The sequence below is a fragment of the Melanotaenia boesemani genome, chromosome 8 (assembly GCF_017639745.1).
Source record: "Melanotaenia boesemani isolate fMelBoe1 chromosome 8, fMelBoe1.pri, whole genome shotgun sequence".
NCBI lineage: Eukaryota > Metazoa > Chordata > Actinopteri > Atheriniformes > Melanotaeniidae > Melanotaenia > Melanotaenia boesemani.
Window position 1 is genome coordinate 16,237,680 of NC_055689.1, and position 17,905 is coordinate 16,255,584.

The 17,905-nt window shown below is 39.8% G+C and overlaps 3 protein-coding genes across 4 annotated transcripts; 1 reads left to right on the forward strand and 2 right to left on the reverse strand.

Annotated features, from left to right (window-relative positions):
• Positions 1-1,924: 1,924 nt before the first annotated feature.
• LOC121644619 (dehydrogenase/reductase SDR family member 12-like) lies at positions 1,925-6,928 on the reverse strand. The gene is made up of 10 exons (XM_041992698.1): positions 6,643-6,928; positions 6,141-6,274; positions 5,985-6,067; positions 5,783-5,878; positions 5,610-5,691; positions 5,470-5,531; positions 5,230-5,334; positions 4,964-5,054; positions 2,728-2,865; positions 1,925-2,588 (listed from the first exon to the last, which is right to left on the reverse strand). The coding sequence occupies exons 1-10, from the start codon at positions 6,696-6,698 to the stop codon at positions 2,422-2,424; spliced, it is 1,014 nt and encodes a 337-aa protein (XP_041848632.1). The 5' UTR covers positions 6,699-6,928; the 3' UTR covers positions 1,925-2,421.
• An 89-nt stretch (positions 6,929-7,017) lies between these two features.
• Positions 7,018-11,071, forward strand: ap1s3b (adaptor related protein complex 1 subunit sigma 3b). Of its 2 annotated transcripts, XM_041992699.1 has the most exons (6): positions 7,018-7,161; positions 8,861-9,039; positions 9,171-9,279; positions 9,434-9,571; positions 10,257-10,318; positions 10,489-11,071. In XM_041992699.1, exons 1-5 carry the CDS (start codon positions 7,159-7,161, stop codon positions 10,296-10,298), a joined length of 471 nt encoding a protein of 156 aa, XP_041848633.1. In that variant the 5' UTR covers positions 7,018-7,158; the 3' UTR covers positions 10,299-10,318; positions 10,489-11,071. The 2 variants fall into 2 exon arrangements, with proteins under 2 accessions (XP_041848633.1, XP_041848634.1); XM_041992700.1 differs by lacking the exon at positions 10,257-10,318 and having other exon boundaries at positions 7,020-7,161.
• Positions 11,072-11,253: 182 nt separating this feature from the next.
• Positions 11,254-14,493, reverse strand: scg2b (secretogranin II b). Its single transcript, XM_041992697.1, has 2 exons — positions 14,397-14,493; positions 11,254-13,903 (listed from the first exon to the last, which is right to left on the reverse strand). Exon 2 carries the CDS (start codon positions 13,884-13,886, stop codon positions 12,081-12,083), a length of 1,806 nt encoding a protein of 601 aa, XP_041848631.1. The 5' UTR covers positions 13,887-13,903; positions 14,397-14,493; the 3' UTR covers positions 11,254-12,080.
• Between the last annotated feature and the right edge of the window lie 3,412 nt (positions 14,494-17,905).

The following is a 17,905-nucleotide window of genomic DNA, read 5'->3' on the forward strand; positions in this document are numbered from 1 at the left end:
GACATTATAGGTCTACCACCTCACTGTATAAGCACACTGCTAACAACATGCTGCTAGATTTGAACATTATATAAAACTTGTATCACATCACCAACCACTAAAAGTTAGCCCCGTCCTGCCAACTGATTTCATACTTTAATTTGTATATTTGTGTTGTAGATAGTGTCATCGGTGATCTGCAGTTCAAAATGTGCAGCCATAGTGTGATTTCTACCATAAATGGTCAAAAACTTTAGTGTAGTGGCGCCTAAGACTTACAGTGCATCCGGAAAGTATTCACAGCGCTTCACTTTTTCCACATTTTATTATGTTACAGCTTCATTCCAAATTATATTAAATTAAGCTCTTACCTCAAAATTCTACACACAATACCTCATCATGACAAGGTGAAAAAAGTTTTTTTTGAGATTTTTTGAATTTATTAAAAATGGAAAACGAAGAAATCACATTTACATAAGTATTCACAACCTTTGCCATGGAGCTCAAAATTGTGCTCAGGTGCATCCTGTTCCCACTGATAAGCCTTGAGATGTTTCTACAGCTTAATTGGAGTCCACCTGTGGTAAATTCAGTTGATTGGACATGATTTGGAAAGGCACAAACCTGTCTATATAAGGTCCCACAGTTAACTGCATGGCAGAGCACAAACACCAAGCATGAAGTAGAAGGAATTGTCTGTAGACCTCCGAGACAGGATTGTCTTGAGGCACAAATCTGGGGAAGGATACAGAAAAATTTCTGCTGCTTTGAAGGTCCCAATGAGCACAGTGGCCTCCATCATTCGTAAATGGAAGATGTTTGGAACCACCAGGACTCTTCCTAGAGCTGGCCGGCCGTCTACACTGAGCAATCGGGGGAGAAGGGCCTTAGTCAGGGAGGTGACCAAGAACCCGAGGGTCACTCTGGCAGAGCTCCAGCGTTCCTCTGTGGAGAGAGGAGAACCTTCCAGAAGGACCACCATCTCTGCAGCAATCCACCAATCAGGACTGTATGGTAGAGTGGCAAGACGAAAGCCACTCCTTAGTAAAAGGCACATGGCAGCCCGTCTTGAGTTTGCCAAAAGGCACCTGAATGGCTCTCAGACCATGAGAAACAAAATTCTCTGGTCTGATGAGACAAAGCTTGAACTCTTTGATGTGAATGCCAGGCGTCATGTTTGGAGGAAACCAGGCACCGCTCATCAACAGGCCATTACCATCCCTACAGTGAAGCATGGTGGTGGCAGCATCATGCTATGGGGATGTTTTTCAACAGCAGGAACTGCCAGACTAGTCAGGATAGAAGGAAAGATGACTGCAGAAATATACAGAGACATCCTGGATGAAAACCTGTTCCAGAGCGCTCGAGATCTCAGACTGGGGCGACGGTTTATTTTTCAGCAGGACAATGACCCAAAGCACACAGCCAAGATCTCAAAGGAGTGGCTTCAGAACCACTCTGTGAATGTCCTGGAGTGGCCCAGCCAGAGTCCAGACTTGAATCCGATTGAACATCTCTGGAGAGATCTGAAAATGGCTGTGCATAGACGTCTCCTATCCAACCTGAAGGAGCTTGAGAAGTACTGCAAAGAAGAATGGGCGAAACTGCCTAAAGACAGGTGTGCTAAGCTTGTAGCATCATATCCAAAAAGACTTGAGGCTGTAATTGCTGCCAAAGGTAGATCAACAAAGTATTAAGCAAAGGCTGTGAATACTTATGTAAAAATGATTTCTTCGTTTTCCATTTTTCATAAATTCAAAAACTTAAAAAAAAAACTTTTTTCACCTTGTCATAATGGGGTATTGTGTGTAGAATTTTGAGGTAAGAGCTTAATTTAATATAATTTGGAATGAAGCTGTAACATAATAAAATGTGGAAAAAGTGAAGCGCTGTGAATACTTTCCGGATGCACTGTATGTACAATTATGCAAAACATAAGTCCTGCTCCAGAGGGCAACACCTTTATTTATAGTAACTATTTAATAGATGATCACAGATTTACTTGTTCTGTTGAAAAGGTCAACTGTTGCCATGAGGTAAAGTTAACATTTTTAGGACTGGTACAACTGCAGTTTCTACTACAGACAATGATGCAATTTTCTGGATGTGTACCAAGAGTCACAAATTGAAATTACACTAATGCTTTTCATCATTTATATAACAGATATGTTTTACATGTCTTTGGTAGCTGCTTTTGACCTTTTCAACTCAAATCAGTTTAACAGTTCATGGTATTTTCTGAACAGTTCTGCTGACCTCACAGGCCAAATGATGTAACACTGAATTATGCAACATCTACAACAAGCAAGTATCTGTAAAAACCATTTAGTGAGTTAGAGGATGCATAAAACTAAATATGACAAAAAGGTTACATTTTCCAGTTAGTCACATTTCATGGTTGCTGATAGTTTCATGAGTTAGTAGTATGTGGTGCAACAGAATCTAAACAAATTCAAGTCTGGAAGGGCCCCGAGGACCTTTAAGATTCAAATCAGGTTGTGATTGAACAGCTTGGGCCAAAGTATCCAGCTGAGTCATGAAACTCTGAATCTCCTCAGCAGAACTGTGAGTCCAAGCCAAAGGGAGGTGGTCAGGAATAGGCTTGCGATCTGCAATGCAAATAAACTGTCAGAAAGGTGGAGGCAGATGATGGCAACGTCTGAGCTCATCTGAAAAAGCTGCAGAAAAATGAAAGAATTGTCTCCTCATGTATATGTGGAAGAAGCTGTCACATGTTGCTCTCTTCACCTTGAAAGAACTGCCCGCTGCGTGTCCTGGAGGCAACTCTGGACAAAGCTAACCACACAACGGTGTCAGCTCCCTGCTCTACAGAGCGCAGCCTGTCTCCCATCATCTGGTGGAACTGAGGCATTGATGTAGAAACAGCTGGACATGGAGGAAAAGTCAACTGCTTTTTAGTGGTGTATGTGGGATACAATAATATTAGAAAAAAAAATCTACGGTTGTGTTAAAAATAAAGAAAAAATATATCAAATGTTCAAGCATGTTTACTAAAATATCTTAAGTGCAAGCAACTATTCTCTCGCAACAGGTGAATTTACAAGATGAATGCAGTATATCTCATTTTCTTATGCACTTATACAACTACATTACTGTTACCACCATAACTTACTATTTTAATTAATCTTTTGATACCTTCCTACAAATAAATATTTTGGGGGAAAAAAAAGGATTTGAACCATTGTTTTATCTAAAGGAAATTAGTAAAATCTTTAGGTATTTTTTGTTTGTATAAACAGGGAAAGAGACAGCTTATATGCATCAATAAATCACATGCATGCACAATAAATGAAAATTGAAAACAGAAATAGATTTACTAATACTGTTGAAATAGAAAATATAAATACTTTTAAAAATGATAAATGATAAAAATTAATATGATAAACTAGTTAAATGGCCCGGCCTCTTCTAAGATTAGATCATAATCTGGTTCTTCTGAGTGTGACAGAACACATCAACTTCTGTGTTGAGAACATCGCCTTCACAAGAACAGTGAGGTGCTTTTCCTATGACAACCCTTCATCAGTTACCAGAGAAAACTGCTAAACATAAAAAAGAAATCCTTCAGGGATGGAGCCAGGTGTTATTAAAGATGCCACAAAACTATTTAAAATAAAGATTTAAAAGTCCATGGAGGAATAAAAAGATAACAACACAAGGAATCACAGGATCAGGAATGAAAAAGATTATAGGCTTTAAAATAAAGGGGTGTTAGACTGATGGAAGTCTGGACAGAGCAAATGAGCTTCACATAGTTTTTAACACATTCAGCTCAAAACAACTTTCAGAATTATCCCCCCTGCCTACCGTCAAACAGACCTCATACCCTCCAGTCCAGAACTTTCCTAACACCCTACAGCTTAGTCATGGACCTTAAAACAGCCTAATTTCCCTCAACATAAGGAAACAGTGACACCTCCTCTGGGTGCAGGTCCAGATGGTGTCAGCCCCAGGGTTCTGAAAACCTGCTCAAAACAACTATGTTGGATTCAACTTCAGCCTCAATCAGAAATAAGTTCCTGTGTTGTGGAGGACTTCCTGTCATGTTTATATAACAAAATAAATCATATCCATACATCTTACATGGCAACAGACCAGTTATTCTAACATTTCACATCATGAAAGTCCTTGAGGCTGTTATTGGCTCACATAAATAAGCAAGTTGACACCTTTCAGGAAATATTACAGTTTGCTTGTCGGAATGGGTTTGAGGTTGAGGACACCATCATCTGGTTGCTTCAGAGACCACAGTTTGTGAGACTGGAAGGTTGTGTGTCTGAGATGGCATTCAGTTACACAGGAGACAAGGGATTGTACTCTCACCATTTCTCTTCACACTGTACACCTAAAAATCTTACAAAACAATACAAAATGCTACATGTCTTCTATAAGTCAGTTGTGGAAAGTGCAGTTTGCTTTGCAGACATCTACTGGGGCAGCTAACTGAACAAACTGATCATGAAGGCTGGATCTGAGCTGAGAATGACTACTGCTTGAGCTGATTGGAAAAAAATGCTGCACAAATTGCTGAACATATTGGACAACTCTACACAACACAGTGAGAAAACATGAAAGTGTGTTTAGAGCGAGGCTTCTTCAAGTATGCTACACAACAGAAGTGGCTGAATCCTCCAAAATAAGACTTGGATTATTTTCTAACTTTAAAAAAAGGGAATTAATAAATTAAAGGGATTGAGTTCATTTTCCTGGTTGTATAAAATAAAGTTGAAGCTCCACTTTGAAGTTTTCTTCTTTTTTATTGTTTCTTCTGTCTCCTTTATTACTAAATCTTCTACATGAATTCCAATGTTCCCTACATGTTGACTTTCAGTGACAATATGGGTCACACATTGTGCAAAATTTGACTTTTTTTTTCTTTTAGATGTGACTAAATAAAAAAAAGACATAAAAACAAAGATTCTTATACATTTACTCTCTGTTTTTCTTTATCTTTAACCAGTACCTGGTGTGTCTACCCAGCCTGGATGCATGACAGAGAAGTGAATGATAGGGTTGGCTTTGGCCCAGTGTTGTGTCAGCACCACCTGCTGTCTCTGAAAAGAAACAACACATTGTTATCTTTGTTAAAATAGTCATCTTTTTTGTTTCACATATGTCATATTCAAGCCAGAATATATCTGTCTAATCAAAAATATTTTTGATATTAAAATCCAGTACTAGACGCTAAAATGACAGCATCCTAATCTGCATCACATCTTCTTATTCTACCTTGTTCTGTGCATGGACCATAACTCCATCAAAGTAGCCATTTTCTGACTGCAAGTCATCAACTCGAAGTTTCTGAACCAGCATGCCCCCTGAGGACACAGTGATCTAAAAGACAAGGAGACAACAGCTACACCAGTGTTCTGAGACAACAGCCACTACAACTCAGACAAAAGTGGCATTATGCTGTCCACATGATCCAGATGAAGACTTTTTTGTGTTTATTTGTATGTATAACCATACCACTCTGGGGTCCCGGCTCTTCTGCAGAAGTGGTATGAGAGTCTGTGTGAGGATGTACACCCCTTAAGAGTAAGTGACAAAGACAATAGATGTAAAATGGTTTTATGAGTATGACACTTTCTAACAGATCTTTCTCTTACCCATGGTGTTGGTGGCAAAGTTCTTCTCTATCCCCTCTTCATTAAGCTCCCTCTTGTGCACCATACAGCCAGCATTGTTTATCTACCACAGCATATAACAATTTTTTTTTATTAAAATAAGCATGTGTGAGTAATTTCTTTATGACAGAGTAAAGGGGAGGAGTGATGCCTACCAACACATTCAGTGATGGATACTCTTTCTTGAAGGCCTCTGCAAACTCCCAGACTTTGCGTGTTTGGGACATATCTATAATGTGGATGTATACCTCCTACAAAACAAAAAAGTATGACTCTCTTTTAGTGATATAATAGGATTTGTCTGTTCTTTTTTTTTTACAATTTATTGTATGGTGTTTTTAAATCTAACACACTTACCGTGTTCCCAGATTCATAAACTATATCTGACCTGGCTTCCTCTGCTCTATCTTTGTTCCTACACACCATGTGGACTGTTCCACCTGCAAACAAAAATAAGAGCTTATTTTTTGTCAGAATAAAGCATATCATAAAGCATCACTCCCCAGCATGTACCTTTCTTGGCTATAGCCATGGCTGTTGCTTTTCCTATTCCACTGTTGGCTCCTGTGATCATAAAAGATCGTCCCACAACGGACACTTCCATGTCCTTGGGCTCAAAGTTTTTGGATGCTTCATCATATCCCATCCTAAAAGTACACAGAAAACACACAAATTGATAATTATGTATAAGGAGAGAGAAATGCTCAGCTTAAGAAACAGCTGAAAGACTGTTTTTTCATCGTCAGTAGGGATGTGAATGCCGTTCTCAAGACAAAGGAGCTGTCAATAGAACGATTGTAATTGTACATAAAGGCCAGTTTGTACAGTGATGTGTGCCATACAGTGATCAGACCCTTAACATGCTTCTTTTAAGCTTAAAAATTACATGATATACATTTTCTACCATATAAATTCTATATTCTGATTACCAATAATCTAAACTAGTAATACAGCTCTGATTGATAACTTTTAACATCCAGACTATTGATCAAAATAAACGAGATATTGTACTTACCTTGTATATTGATGGACACCAATCAAAAACCAGATAGAATTTCGATACAGAGACATGATATCAAGTAAACAACAATCCCAAAAACAGCACTCTAGTCAGCTCCTTGTTAACCACTGTGACAGATCACCAGCATCACATAGAACAGATGTAGAAGGAGCACCTGCTGCTCTCTAGCGATCCTCCATGAGAACAACACTTAAACACACACTAACACAGTAAAGTGGTAAAGTTAAAGTTTGATAAGTTCATTCATATGGAAGCTGCGTGCTTTTGGTTGAGTGGGTCCCTGTAACACAAACCATAAAACCATAACCAATCCAGATGCCCGTCAGTTTTGCTGACGCGTCGTTCCTCCGCCGGCCAGGAGGGCGGAGTTAGACATTGTTCACGCTGACCGCTCTAGACGAAGCATACCTACATTATGTTTTCAGCCGGACTGTTTGGCCCTTTGTGAGGGTTAAAGGGCATATTTTCTCATCTTCTGATAACGTTTGTAGCACTTGGAGCCGCGTCAAAATGGTAAGTGTTTGGCAGCTATTTTGTGCGCATGACTGTGTCTGTAAGGCAGCGTCAGTCTACATTTGCTGTTCACCTGTTGCACCTGCTGGCGCCCACAGGTAGCCAACGATGAAACTCTCGCACTTCCTCTTAGACTGAGAGGTGTTTCGTGTTTTCAAGACTTCAAATGAGACTATATTTGTCTGTTTGTTTGTTTGTTTGGTTTTTTTATTGGGCCATTTTATAATATGTAGTCCATTTTTAGCGACAGTCGGAAGTAAGGCGTTTCCATAACCGGTTCCTTTAGTACAACAGGTTTCACCACCTTCCACCGAGTCCTCCCTTTCTGCCTGTTTAATACTTTACATATTAATTTGCCTGTGGAATGAAAACAAGGGACAGACACTCTACTGTAAACTCCAGGAGTGGTTTTATACTGTTTTTAACAAAATAGTTTCAGGCAAGCAACCCTGCTAATGCTCCTTCGGTTGTATTGTTCCTTTCAAACCAGTTCCAAAAGTAGAAATACTAGTAGACTATGTCCTCATTTTGTGGAAGCCAATTAGCCCTGACATTGTCCTACTTTTTCTATATGTGGCTTCAACAAAATTTCAGTTGAGCTTGCTGCTCTTTTGTAGTGCTGAAAGACGTCTGCGAAATATAAGTTGCAGAAATAATCTGTAAAAAGAGTTTGATGAAAGCAGGCCTGAAGCAGCTGAGTAAAATGTTCATGTATGTTAAAGATATGATGCCATTCGGTTATAAAGGCTAATGCAGCTTTGGATTGGGAACTGTTTTAGCCCATTTGCAGGGACATTACATAAATCTAAAGAATGAGATGAGATTTGTATGAAACATTGAAGTAACTGAAAAAGTTTATGAATGTTTTTTATGTATTTAAATACGAATTAATCTTAAGTATTTAGTTTTTATTTTACTTTATGTCTCACCTGTAATGAAATACATGAAATGAGGTAGAAATAAAACAACGTTTTACCAGAAATTAAAAATATTTTTTCAGAATTATAGTTGTATACAGTGCTGTAAGCACATTTACATTTCTGAAACATTTCTTAAAAATGAAATATTAATGTAAATACTTTGCTGTGCACGAAATATGTTAAAAAAAATATTGCTGTTTGCTATTGCTATATGCTGTTGCACAGCATGGTTTTGCCTTTTCTTCTTTCTTGGTTTGTTTATTTCATTTATTATAGCAAGGAAACATTTCTAGTAATTTTCAAGTCTGGAAATTATTTTTTAAATAAATCACAAAGAAGCTTTGGAAGACTTTATAGTTATTATATTTACCAGCCTTCAATCTTTAACCAAAATCACCTCAAAACTTTAAATGCTAAATCAGGTGTTCCCTGAAAACCTCTGTGCCATCAACAATGAAAGGAAGACTTAAAGGAAACATTGTGGTGTGGAGGGAAACTTAGTGTTTGTTTTGATTTTGAGCCAAACTTGCTCAGAACTCAGAAAAATGTCATTTGTACTTTCAAAATGCTCATTTCTGCCTGTCAAGCCTGTTCGTTTTTCTGTGCTAGGATGGCGGTAGTCCAGTGAAATCATACCATGAGCTTGTATATTGTTCAACCTCCAATGTATGCGTGTAACATTGTCATTTAAATAAGTGTGGACATGTATTTGTAAGTATTTGTCTACCATCCATACAGACATGACGAATCTCCCCACTGATGTCGTTCTTTGTTGTCAGATGCGCTTCCTGCTGCTCTTTAGTCGCCAGGGGAAGCTGCGCTTGCAGAAGTGGTACACTCCCATGCCAGAACGTGAGAAGAAGAAGATCATCAGAGATATGACCACCATGGTGTTGGCACGGCAACCACGTTCCAGCAACTTCCTGCAGTGGAAAGACCTGAAGATAATTTACAAGAGGTGAGTCAAATACCCGTATTTGTTGAAGCTGCTTAAATGAGTAATTACTTCTCTGATATTAAATTTAAATTGCACATTATATGCTGATATATTACCTTTTTATAAACATCCCTTTGTTCACATCTTCTCAGGTATGCAAGCTTATATTTCTGCCTGGCTGTAGAAAATCAGGAGAATGAGTTACTGGGCCTGGAGGTTATTCATCGCTATGTGGAGCTGCTGGACAAATACTTTGGCAATGTATTTTACTTTTTTGTTCCTATTTAATACTTAAATGCTTGAATAATTTAGAATGTAAAGTTGATATGTTCCTCTAAACATGAACATGCACTACAATGCTCTCCAGAACCATCTCACTGATAATAACCACAATAATCATTATACGTCCTCTTAGGTGTGTGAGCTGGACATAATCTTTAACTTTGAAAAGGCCTATTTTATCCTGGATGAGTTTTTAATGGGAGGGGAGATACAAGAAACCTCAAAACAGATTGTGAACCGTTCCATTGAATCCTCAGACATGTTACAGGAGGTGAGATGCACTGACACACACATACACAAATGTACACAATTTGTCTTGCAAATGCAGTTTGAGCATGTAACATGTGTTGCATGGCTCAGTTCCTAAAAGCAATACTGACATGTTTCCAAATCAGGTTTGATTCTGTTCTTCTAAGTTGTAGCTATGAAATATTTTATAATGCCTAAATTCCTGAAATTGGCATTTTAATATTTAGCTAAACAACGACACTTCTAAAGGAATGTGTTTAGCTCCAGTTTAGGAACGTCATAATTATTGCCTGAGTGTGAACTAGTCAGTGTGCAATAGTGAGTTTGATCAAACGGTGGTGCTGCTTAATCCTTGTTGTGGCTTTTTCTCCCCCATAGTTAAAAGGTATGCAGATGTTTGCTGCTGCTCCCTCTTTTTATAGATTGTGTTGTTGCTTGTCTCTCTACTTCTTGTGTGCATATCTGTCCCTCTCTCAGCCAGCAGAAACATGGGAGAGAGACAGATTCTCTTGGCATGTGGCGTAAACTTTAGTGTTTGGCTGATGCTTCCTGCTCCCCCCTCCTCTAGGCTCATGACTCTGTGTGGTACGGCAGTTGAACTGGGTGTGTTGTTCTGTGATTCTGTGTAGGGCTGACTAACACTTTTAATCTAGAGCTGGATTATGTTCAGCGTAGACTCCCATTCATTTTGATTATTATCGCTTCAGGATGACAGCAGTGAGTGGTATGAGGTGGAGCTGTTTGGATGACCTTGAATATGGACAGACAGGTTAGATGTTCTGCTTGTGTTAGTTATCTATCGTGTGTTGGTGTGCTCAGCATTTAATAACAGGTGGTGTGTAGATATGTGCAGTACAAATTAAATGTATTACAAGGCATTTTTATTTATCTGAGAGCCTGATTTTTCTGTTATTTTCTGCTTTCTGTGCCTTTTCTCAGACTTTGGAGGAGTATATGAGCAAACCTGCATTTTAACCTGTGGGAAAAAAGGACACTAATGGAAGGGAGGAGTTCAAGATCCTGATTTACTGTGTATGAGTCAAAGGAATTTCTGACAATGAATTTATTTTAGCGCTGCTGAATATTTTCCAAAGAGCGCTCACTGTGTGCCTGAAGGGTGGGGTGGGGTGGGCATTGTTTTTTACACTGATTGCTATTAGTAAAGGGTGAGGTATGAAAATCATATCAGTGGGGTGAGTTTAATTTAAAACACTGTTACGTTAATATTTAAATATTCTCCTAATATTTTAGAATAGAATCATTTTATGATAAAAACTGTTTGATTTAGAACAACTGTGCCTCTTTGATACTTCACCTAGTTTTTCACTGCACGTCTCTGTCTTACCTGCTTTTTCACCAAGAAAAAAACTGATTGTCACTGATTTCCTGCACTTCTTAATCTGTATATAATAAACATGTCTGTGTTAGAATATTGGTCTAAGGAGCAGTTACCAGTGTGGGTGTCAGTCCATTTCTTTCTTTGTTGATACAATGTAGTGAATAAAATGTTTATTTTGATAAAGAGTCTACGTTTTTATTGTAATAAACAAGTATTTGAATGATTATATCACAAAAATGTATCCAACTTTTTTGGGGGGAATTTTGTTTAAATAGGGATAAACATGTCCGCCCCTCGTCTCAGTAATCTCTGGCTGCCTGGGGTGTCCTGTGAGTGTAATAACGCAACACAACTCAACAAGGAGAAAAAATAATACCGCTGATGCTTTATTGATCTGTGATCGATCACACATTGTTGAACATGTACAAAATGGTTTAAAAATGAGCATACACAGCACAACCACTGTTAGGCCGACAATACAGAGCTTTGCAGTATGAAAGGGTTAGAAGGCAGGCGACGGTCTGATATTTAGACTTTAAATAATTACTTATATTTTAACATTTAAATCACTAACCCTGAATATGTCACGAGTCACAACAACACTCGTTCTCAGCCCAGCACATGGCCCTAACGAAAAATCCCTATAATATTCCTTATAGTGCTTCTGTTTGATCTACTGTAGGCCCGGTCATAATTATACTCTAATAATTTACATGTTATATTCACATATGTAATTGAATACTTTGACACAGATGAAAAATTAGCTTTTTATTTGAGCATTTCTCAGCTGATTAGCATATAGATTAAAATATAGGGTTGTTTACAAACACCATTTCATGTAAACAATCTTTAAACAACATCACAACTTCAGTTTGTCAGGTTTGATTTTAAATGTAATTTATCAAGCTAACTCAGAGCTTCCATCCACTGTGTTATAAGATCACCTTTTGCCTCACTGGTAGCACCTTTACTCTCTTGCAGTATCATTAAAATATTTCTAGAAGATTCTTGCAGCAAGTAGGGACTTCATTGTTAAAATAATTTGCTATAGTTAATTTTCGTTAGGGTGATATTAATACCAGCTATATTTCAAATAATAGAAATTTGTAAACTAGATCACGTCCACCAAACTTAATGTTTTTAGACTGTATAAATACTATATTCATAATAATGCGTATTGCAGGGGATTGGGCTACATCCCGGCGACGGATGTTTCACGGTGCTCCTTCTCCTCTTCTTCATTCACGGTTTGTGGAGCCGATGTCTTGACCGTCATCTCTTCTTTCCCCTGCATCTCTGTGGGCTTCACCTTCTCCTCCATGGCCAACTCGGTTTCCCTCTTGGCCACTGGCCTTTTCTCGTTGTCTGCTTGCTCCATGTAGTCCTTCATGGCGCGCTCGTACAGCTCATAGGGGAACTGCCCCTTCAGCTGCGCCTGGGTGTCCCGCTTAGAGATGGTGTTGGGGTACTCTGTGAGGATTTTCGCAGCAAGGTAAGTCGTCACCTCATCTTCCACGTCACCATCGTCGTCGCCGTCGTCGTCAGCGCCGTCAGCCTGACGTTTCAGGGGCATTTTGTTGAGCTCCGATAAAAATAGGTTCTCCCTACGGCCGGAGGGAGGGGGGATTTTAACTGGACCTGTGTTTGTGGCAGGATTGGACGCCGCCTGAATTCTGCTTGTGGATGAAGCAGTCTTCATGGGATTCTGCACCACTGGATACTCGTTACTGATAGTTTCCACCCCAATTATGTCTAAAAAGTCCTCTCTGTCCATGTCATCAGGCACAGGCTTGTTCTTCAGTGGCAGTCTACGGCTGAAGTACCTGATCTTGGGTGTTTGGCCGGCCGTGTAGCGGGTTGAGGCTTGGGGATTGCGATGGAGCTTTCTGAGCTCCTCTGTGAGCAGCATATCAATAAGGTCCTGAGGGGGCACGTGGAGCTTGAGGGAGAGCTCCAACAATTCCTTCACGGTCCGAGGATCTACGATAGAGGGGCGGATCAGTCTCTTCCTTTGCTCACCAGTCTGATCCCTCTTCTGTGTCTGATCGCTCATCTCCAGGACCTTCAACAGGTAGTAATCTACGAGCTTAGTGTCATCATCAGCTTCCTCTTGGTTCTGGCTGGCGCGGCGCTGCATCTCCTCCCGTTCCGATTCCTCCTGGTCATTGATCGCCCTGTCCATTTCTTCGTGACTCCGGTTTACCATCTCTTCTGTTTCTTCCCTCTCTTCCACAGGAACCCACTCCTCTCCACCGGTCACATCCTCGTAAGCCCGATTTCTCGGGCTGAGCTCTTCTTCTCCTTCATCGTCATCCTCCCCGAACACATCTCTTTTCTGGCCAGCGATAGCGGGCATCCTCCCGAGCTCTTCAAAGATAGATCTTAAGTTGGCGAGGCTCTGAGGTGTGTACTGCTCATCCAGGTCCTCTGTTGCGCGCTTGGAAGCGTCTGTATTCTCTTCATCTTCAAACATCAGCGGATATTTCTTGTGGGGTCTAGGGAAATTGCCGTAGTCTGCCGGTGCGCTTTCGGGTAATTCGGTATCTTTGGTGCGGTGCCTGTGTGTTCGGCGATCGTTCCTGGGTTCTGATGCGGGACTGAACCCTGCGTCTTTTCCGACTTGATCCTGAAGAGACTTGAGCATGGCTTTCATCAGCTGCTCAGCTGTAATGTCCTGCCTCATGCCGGGGGTGGGCCGACGTTCAGGACCCTCGTCCTGTTGCGAAGCAAGCTGAAGCAGAACCCTGAATTTGTCCACTTCGTCATAATCCACAGGTTCGGATCGATCCCCATTTCGTTGCTTCAGGTTCTCAATGTACTCCAGGGCTTTGATCATGTCAGAGCTGGGTGGGTAGGCAGCCGGCTGCCCCTCACTTTCCCCGCCTCGGAGCCTATAATGACGGGGGAGAGATGCAGCCTGCACGGCGTATCCATGAAGGAGGACGGCGAGCAGGACCACGGCTCCCCCCGCGGGCAACTTGTGGTGGAAATGCAGCATTGTAGGCAATTTATTACCTGTTAAACAAGAATAACACATATGAGCGAAACTATTCAGTCAAATCGTTTTACTTTTTTATGTTTTTGCAAATAACCTCGATGAAAGACGAGCTCGAGAAACACTGAGCGCGTGACCGAGTCTGTTTTGAACTAGGATTTGTATTCCTATCAGGGAATTACACTCCGCAATATTGAATGATATGATGCTGCGCGCGAGGAGATGCATTCACATCACAGGATGAGTCATTCCCCGCGTTGTTATGGGCAACCTCAACATCCTATTTCCTCATGTCTGTAGCCTATAAACCTCAATCAACACTCTCCTTTATTCCACTACGTCAACAGCATATTGTAAACATCGATTACGGAGGAAGCCTTTCTTCACATTAATACGCATCACTGTCAAATGTGCGGAAATACAACTAAATAATAATATACACTCTAACACTCATTCTATTAATTTAAACTAGGCTATAAATACTCAAAAATAGAAAAATATAGTTTTTGTTACCTTTGGTAATAAAGCTCAGACAGCAGTAAGGGTGTATGGCATCTCTTCAGGAGCGGTGCTGATTCTCTTCTGTTTTCAGCACTTGGACAGCTCCCTTGTTATATGAGGCAACACCTGACCACCACGTCATCACACCAACACACGCAAGAGCTGGTCCTAAAAAGTCCGTATAAATGATTCAGGTTTATGAAATGGCATACTAAGGAGTCTGCTGTATCAAAAATAGCTCTTATTGCTGTCTGCTCTCCTCTGTAGAGTCTAACGACTGGAAAGATAGTTTGATATAGGGCTGTTGCAACGGTAAGGGAGCAATTTATTTGTGTAGATATTCAGTCCACTGGGCATTTGACATGTTTTAAGGAAAATTTTTGCAGCGGAAGAATACACAAATTCTTAACTTCAGTTTATGTGAACATTTGAAAACCTATTAAGCACCTGTTTTACGAGACTGTAATAGGACTGCACCATTGGTTTTAAAGAACAAAGGGAGAGAGAAGGAGAAGGGGGCATGCCAAATATGCTTTAAAACATTTATGTTATCTTTTTTATCATGACACTGTACATAAACTGTTTTTGGTTGGTCATGATATTAACATACAGTTTTACCATAGTTCCTTCTGCCGTCGTGGCATTTGAAGAGTTAAACCCTCTAGCGGTGACTCATAGGCTCAAACACCGCGGAGCTGCTGTCGCAATTCAGAGGCCCTTCCTCTCTCCCCCTACTCTGCGCTGACAGAAATGATGATAAACGCCCTCCTGTCGGTTGGGGGCCAAGCCCTAGCATTCCGCAGGTCGACAAGATAAAGGGGCCACAGCAAGACAGCTGCCGATTAAAGGTCATAGATGGGTGGCGACAAAGTTTATAGGGAGATCAGAAGCTGTAGGCATACTTACTTCGCCTTATGTCATCCAGTGAACATCTGCGATTATCATCAAAATATGATATCATTATTTTCGTCTTGTATTAGACCAGTTGAAATAAAAAAGTGTTGTTATAAGGTTAATGAACATTTTAAACATATTCGAAATGAAAGGGAATATAAAAAAGAAAGATAACTTTACAAAACCCGTGACTTGGAGCTAGGCTTCTGATTTATTACGAAAAATGCCAAAAAAGTGGATTTATGGTTTCACGATTAAGCCACATTCTTGCTAGATTTAAATTTTAACATCCTTGAACTCCTGTTTTATATTTTCTCTGTTCACGTCCTTGTAGCTTCATGGCAAGCCTCGGAGCTTCGTAATAAGTTGAGGATGCGATGCTCCAGGTCTCAAGTCGCCTTTAGAGTCTCTAAAGCAATCCTATCTGCTTAACGTCCTCTGACATGAAATAGGCTACATATCCATTTCATGTAGCCCATCCATTTCAGCCAAATGCTTTGCGCCTCTAATTGCTTTCGATGTGTTCCGCAGTTATTGCATGTTTCCCTTAATACTCATTAAAAGCAAGGAGCACGTTGTGTTACTGTCACCAAGCTGACGTCAACAGTGCTGGAAGGGCTCTTTCAACTTGGAAGTGCTGCCTGTCGTCTTGGGCTGAAGAGCTGCAGAAAGCTTCATGATGTTAACAGTGTATGCGGGAGTGGGTTAATAAAATAATGGATCCAGTGTTTGGTAAAACATGGTGTTGTTTGCAATGGGATGAGCGATACTGCAAGATTTTGTTTCCATCCGATACTAAGTAGGCTAACTAAAGTGCTAATATCATCGATACTGATATTTTTTAATGCTAAGAAATTAATCTGTGGAATTAATACTTTAATTTTTTTAAACACATTTATGGATGAAAAACAAAGTTATTACCCATACCATAAAAATCTGAATTTGGCATTATCTTGGCGAGAGATGCTGATTTAGAGCATAGATGCCTTGTTGCAGCAGTGAACCAAATCCACCAAAAACACAAGTTGAACTGGAGCTTTTGATTTTGAATATGCAAGACATATAAATACAAAAAGGACATAAAAAACACACACATATAAAAATGTAACCAGTATAAACAAATAGAAAAAAACAAAACAAATTCACATAACACCTAGTGCTACCCAACACCTCCCTTATCCCTATATCTCTGGAAAATAATAATATCTTTGTACCTCATTTTAAACTGTTTTATGAGACACATCCTCCTTATTCAAGAAGAGTGTGAATGTTTTCAAGCCTTACATTTAGATTTTTTCAATCAGGTGTCCAGAAACAAAGTTATTATTGATGCTATTTTAAAAATCAGAATTTGACATTGTAGCAGCAAGAAAAGCTGATTTTGGGCATGTGGGTCACTGCTGTGAACCAAATTCACCAAAAACCACTTAATCCTGCTTATTTATGAATGTTCTGACAGTTTCAAGCTTTACATTAAAGTATTGAATTTATCTATCTATTATCACAGTAGTTTCTATCGATATCAATCCCAATGTTGGTATCGATATTATTGATATTTGGATTGATCACCCACCGCTACTTGTAAGCCTATAATCCCTCATCACTCCTAGTTTATGTCTCCATTCACAAACAGCAGTCCTTCTGAGAAATAGCAGCAGCTTCCATCCACTGGCATTCTCTGCCCTCATGAAGAAATAGATTAAGCTTTTTGCTTTCTATCAGTTTTAATGAAAAGGGAACACAGAGGAAAACATGATAAATGTAAATGTACTGCTCATTTATTGGTCATGCTGGTGACTAATGCACTTGTCTCCTGGTGACAATGTTATATCTTTTACATAACTTAAGAGCTGTGACAAATTATTGAGGGGAATTTTACCCCAGCTTGGGTCTTTTATTAATTCAGTTATGTTTATTTAAGAGCATGCATTGCATAAAGAAACACCATCATGAGTATATATCAAGTGATTTTTTTTGGGGGGGGGGGTACTGCTTGCAAGAAGCTGCCATATGCTGCAGTGTGTTCTTTCACATGGGATACAATATTATTGAGGCACATTTCTGCCAGTATCTGGTCTTTGGATCAATCATGTGGGATGACAAGCTGTTAAACATCTGTTGAGACTCTTTAGATATCAAACGCGCATGCATTTCAGTGAAGGTGCTTATCCGTTGCTGCTCAGGTTATTTTAACTCCTCTGGAAGCTATGGTGATTCTAAGTGATGGATTTGAGTTTTCAAAACTCAAATCTCCACAGGATCCTGCTGGTGAAAGATTCACTGACTGAATCTTTGATTTGTCTCCAGGGTCTGTGATGAGCTGTCTGTGTGCATTGTTCCATACAGACCCATCTTTTCAGTCATTAAAAACAAAGCATTTCCACTGGTTGGAGATGTTGAATCTTTTTTCTCTTTGCCTTTGTCTGCACCTCTCCTTCACTCACTCTTTATCAATGAGGATTACAGCAGTGAGGAGGGAAAATGAGTGTAATTAGATTAGGAGTCCATTCTTGCTGTCTCATTGACTTTGTTTCCTGCACATGACTTTGATGTTCTCTCTCTCTCTCTCACACACATACACTATCTATCAATAGAAATCACTTATATTACGACAATTTATAACTATC

Excerpts from the sequence above, each read along its gene's own strand:
- LOC121644619 (XM_041992698.1), bottom strand. The coding sequence starts at position 6,698 with ATGTCTCTGTATCGAAATTCTATCTGGTTTTTGATTGGTGTCCATCAA. Across the intron at positions 6,275-6,642 it reads GGTGTCCATCAATATACAAG|GATGGGATATGATGAAGCAT; the intron begins GTAAGTACAATA and ends GTGTACTTTTAG. Across the intron at positions 5,692-5,782 it reads ATCCATCACTGAATGTGTTG|ATAAACAATGCTGGCTGTAT; the intron begins GTAGGCATCACT and ends ATGCTGTGGTAG.
- ap1s3b (XM_041992699.1), top strand. Across the intron at positions 9,280-9,433 it reads TGGACAAATACTTTGGCAAT|GTGTGTGAGCTGGACATAAT; the intron begins GTATTTTACTTT and ends ACGTCCTCTTAG. Across the intron at positions 9,572-10,256 it reads CCTCAGACATGTTACAGGAG|GATGACAGCAGTGAGTGGTA; the intron begins GTGAGATGCACT and ends TTATCGCTTCAG.
- scg2b (XM_041992697.1), bottom strand. The coding sequence starts at position 13,886 with ATGCTGCATTTCCACCACAAGTTGCCCGCGGGGGGAGCCGTGGTCCTG.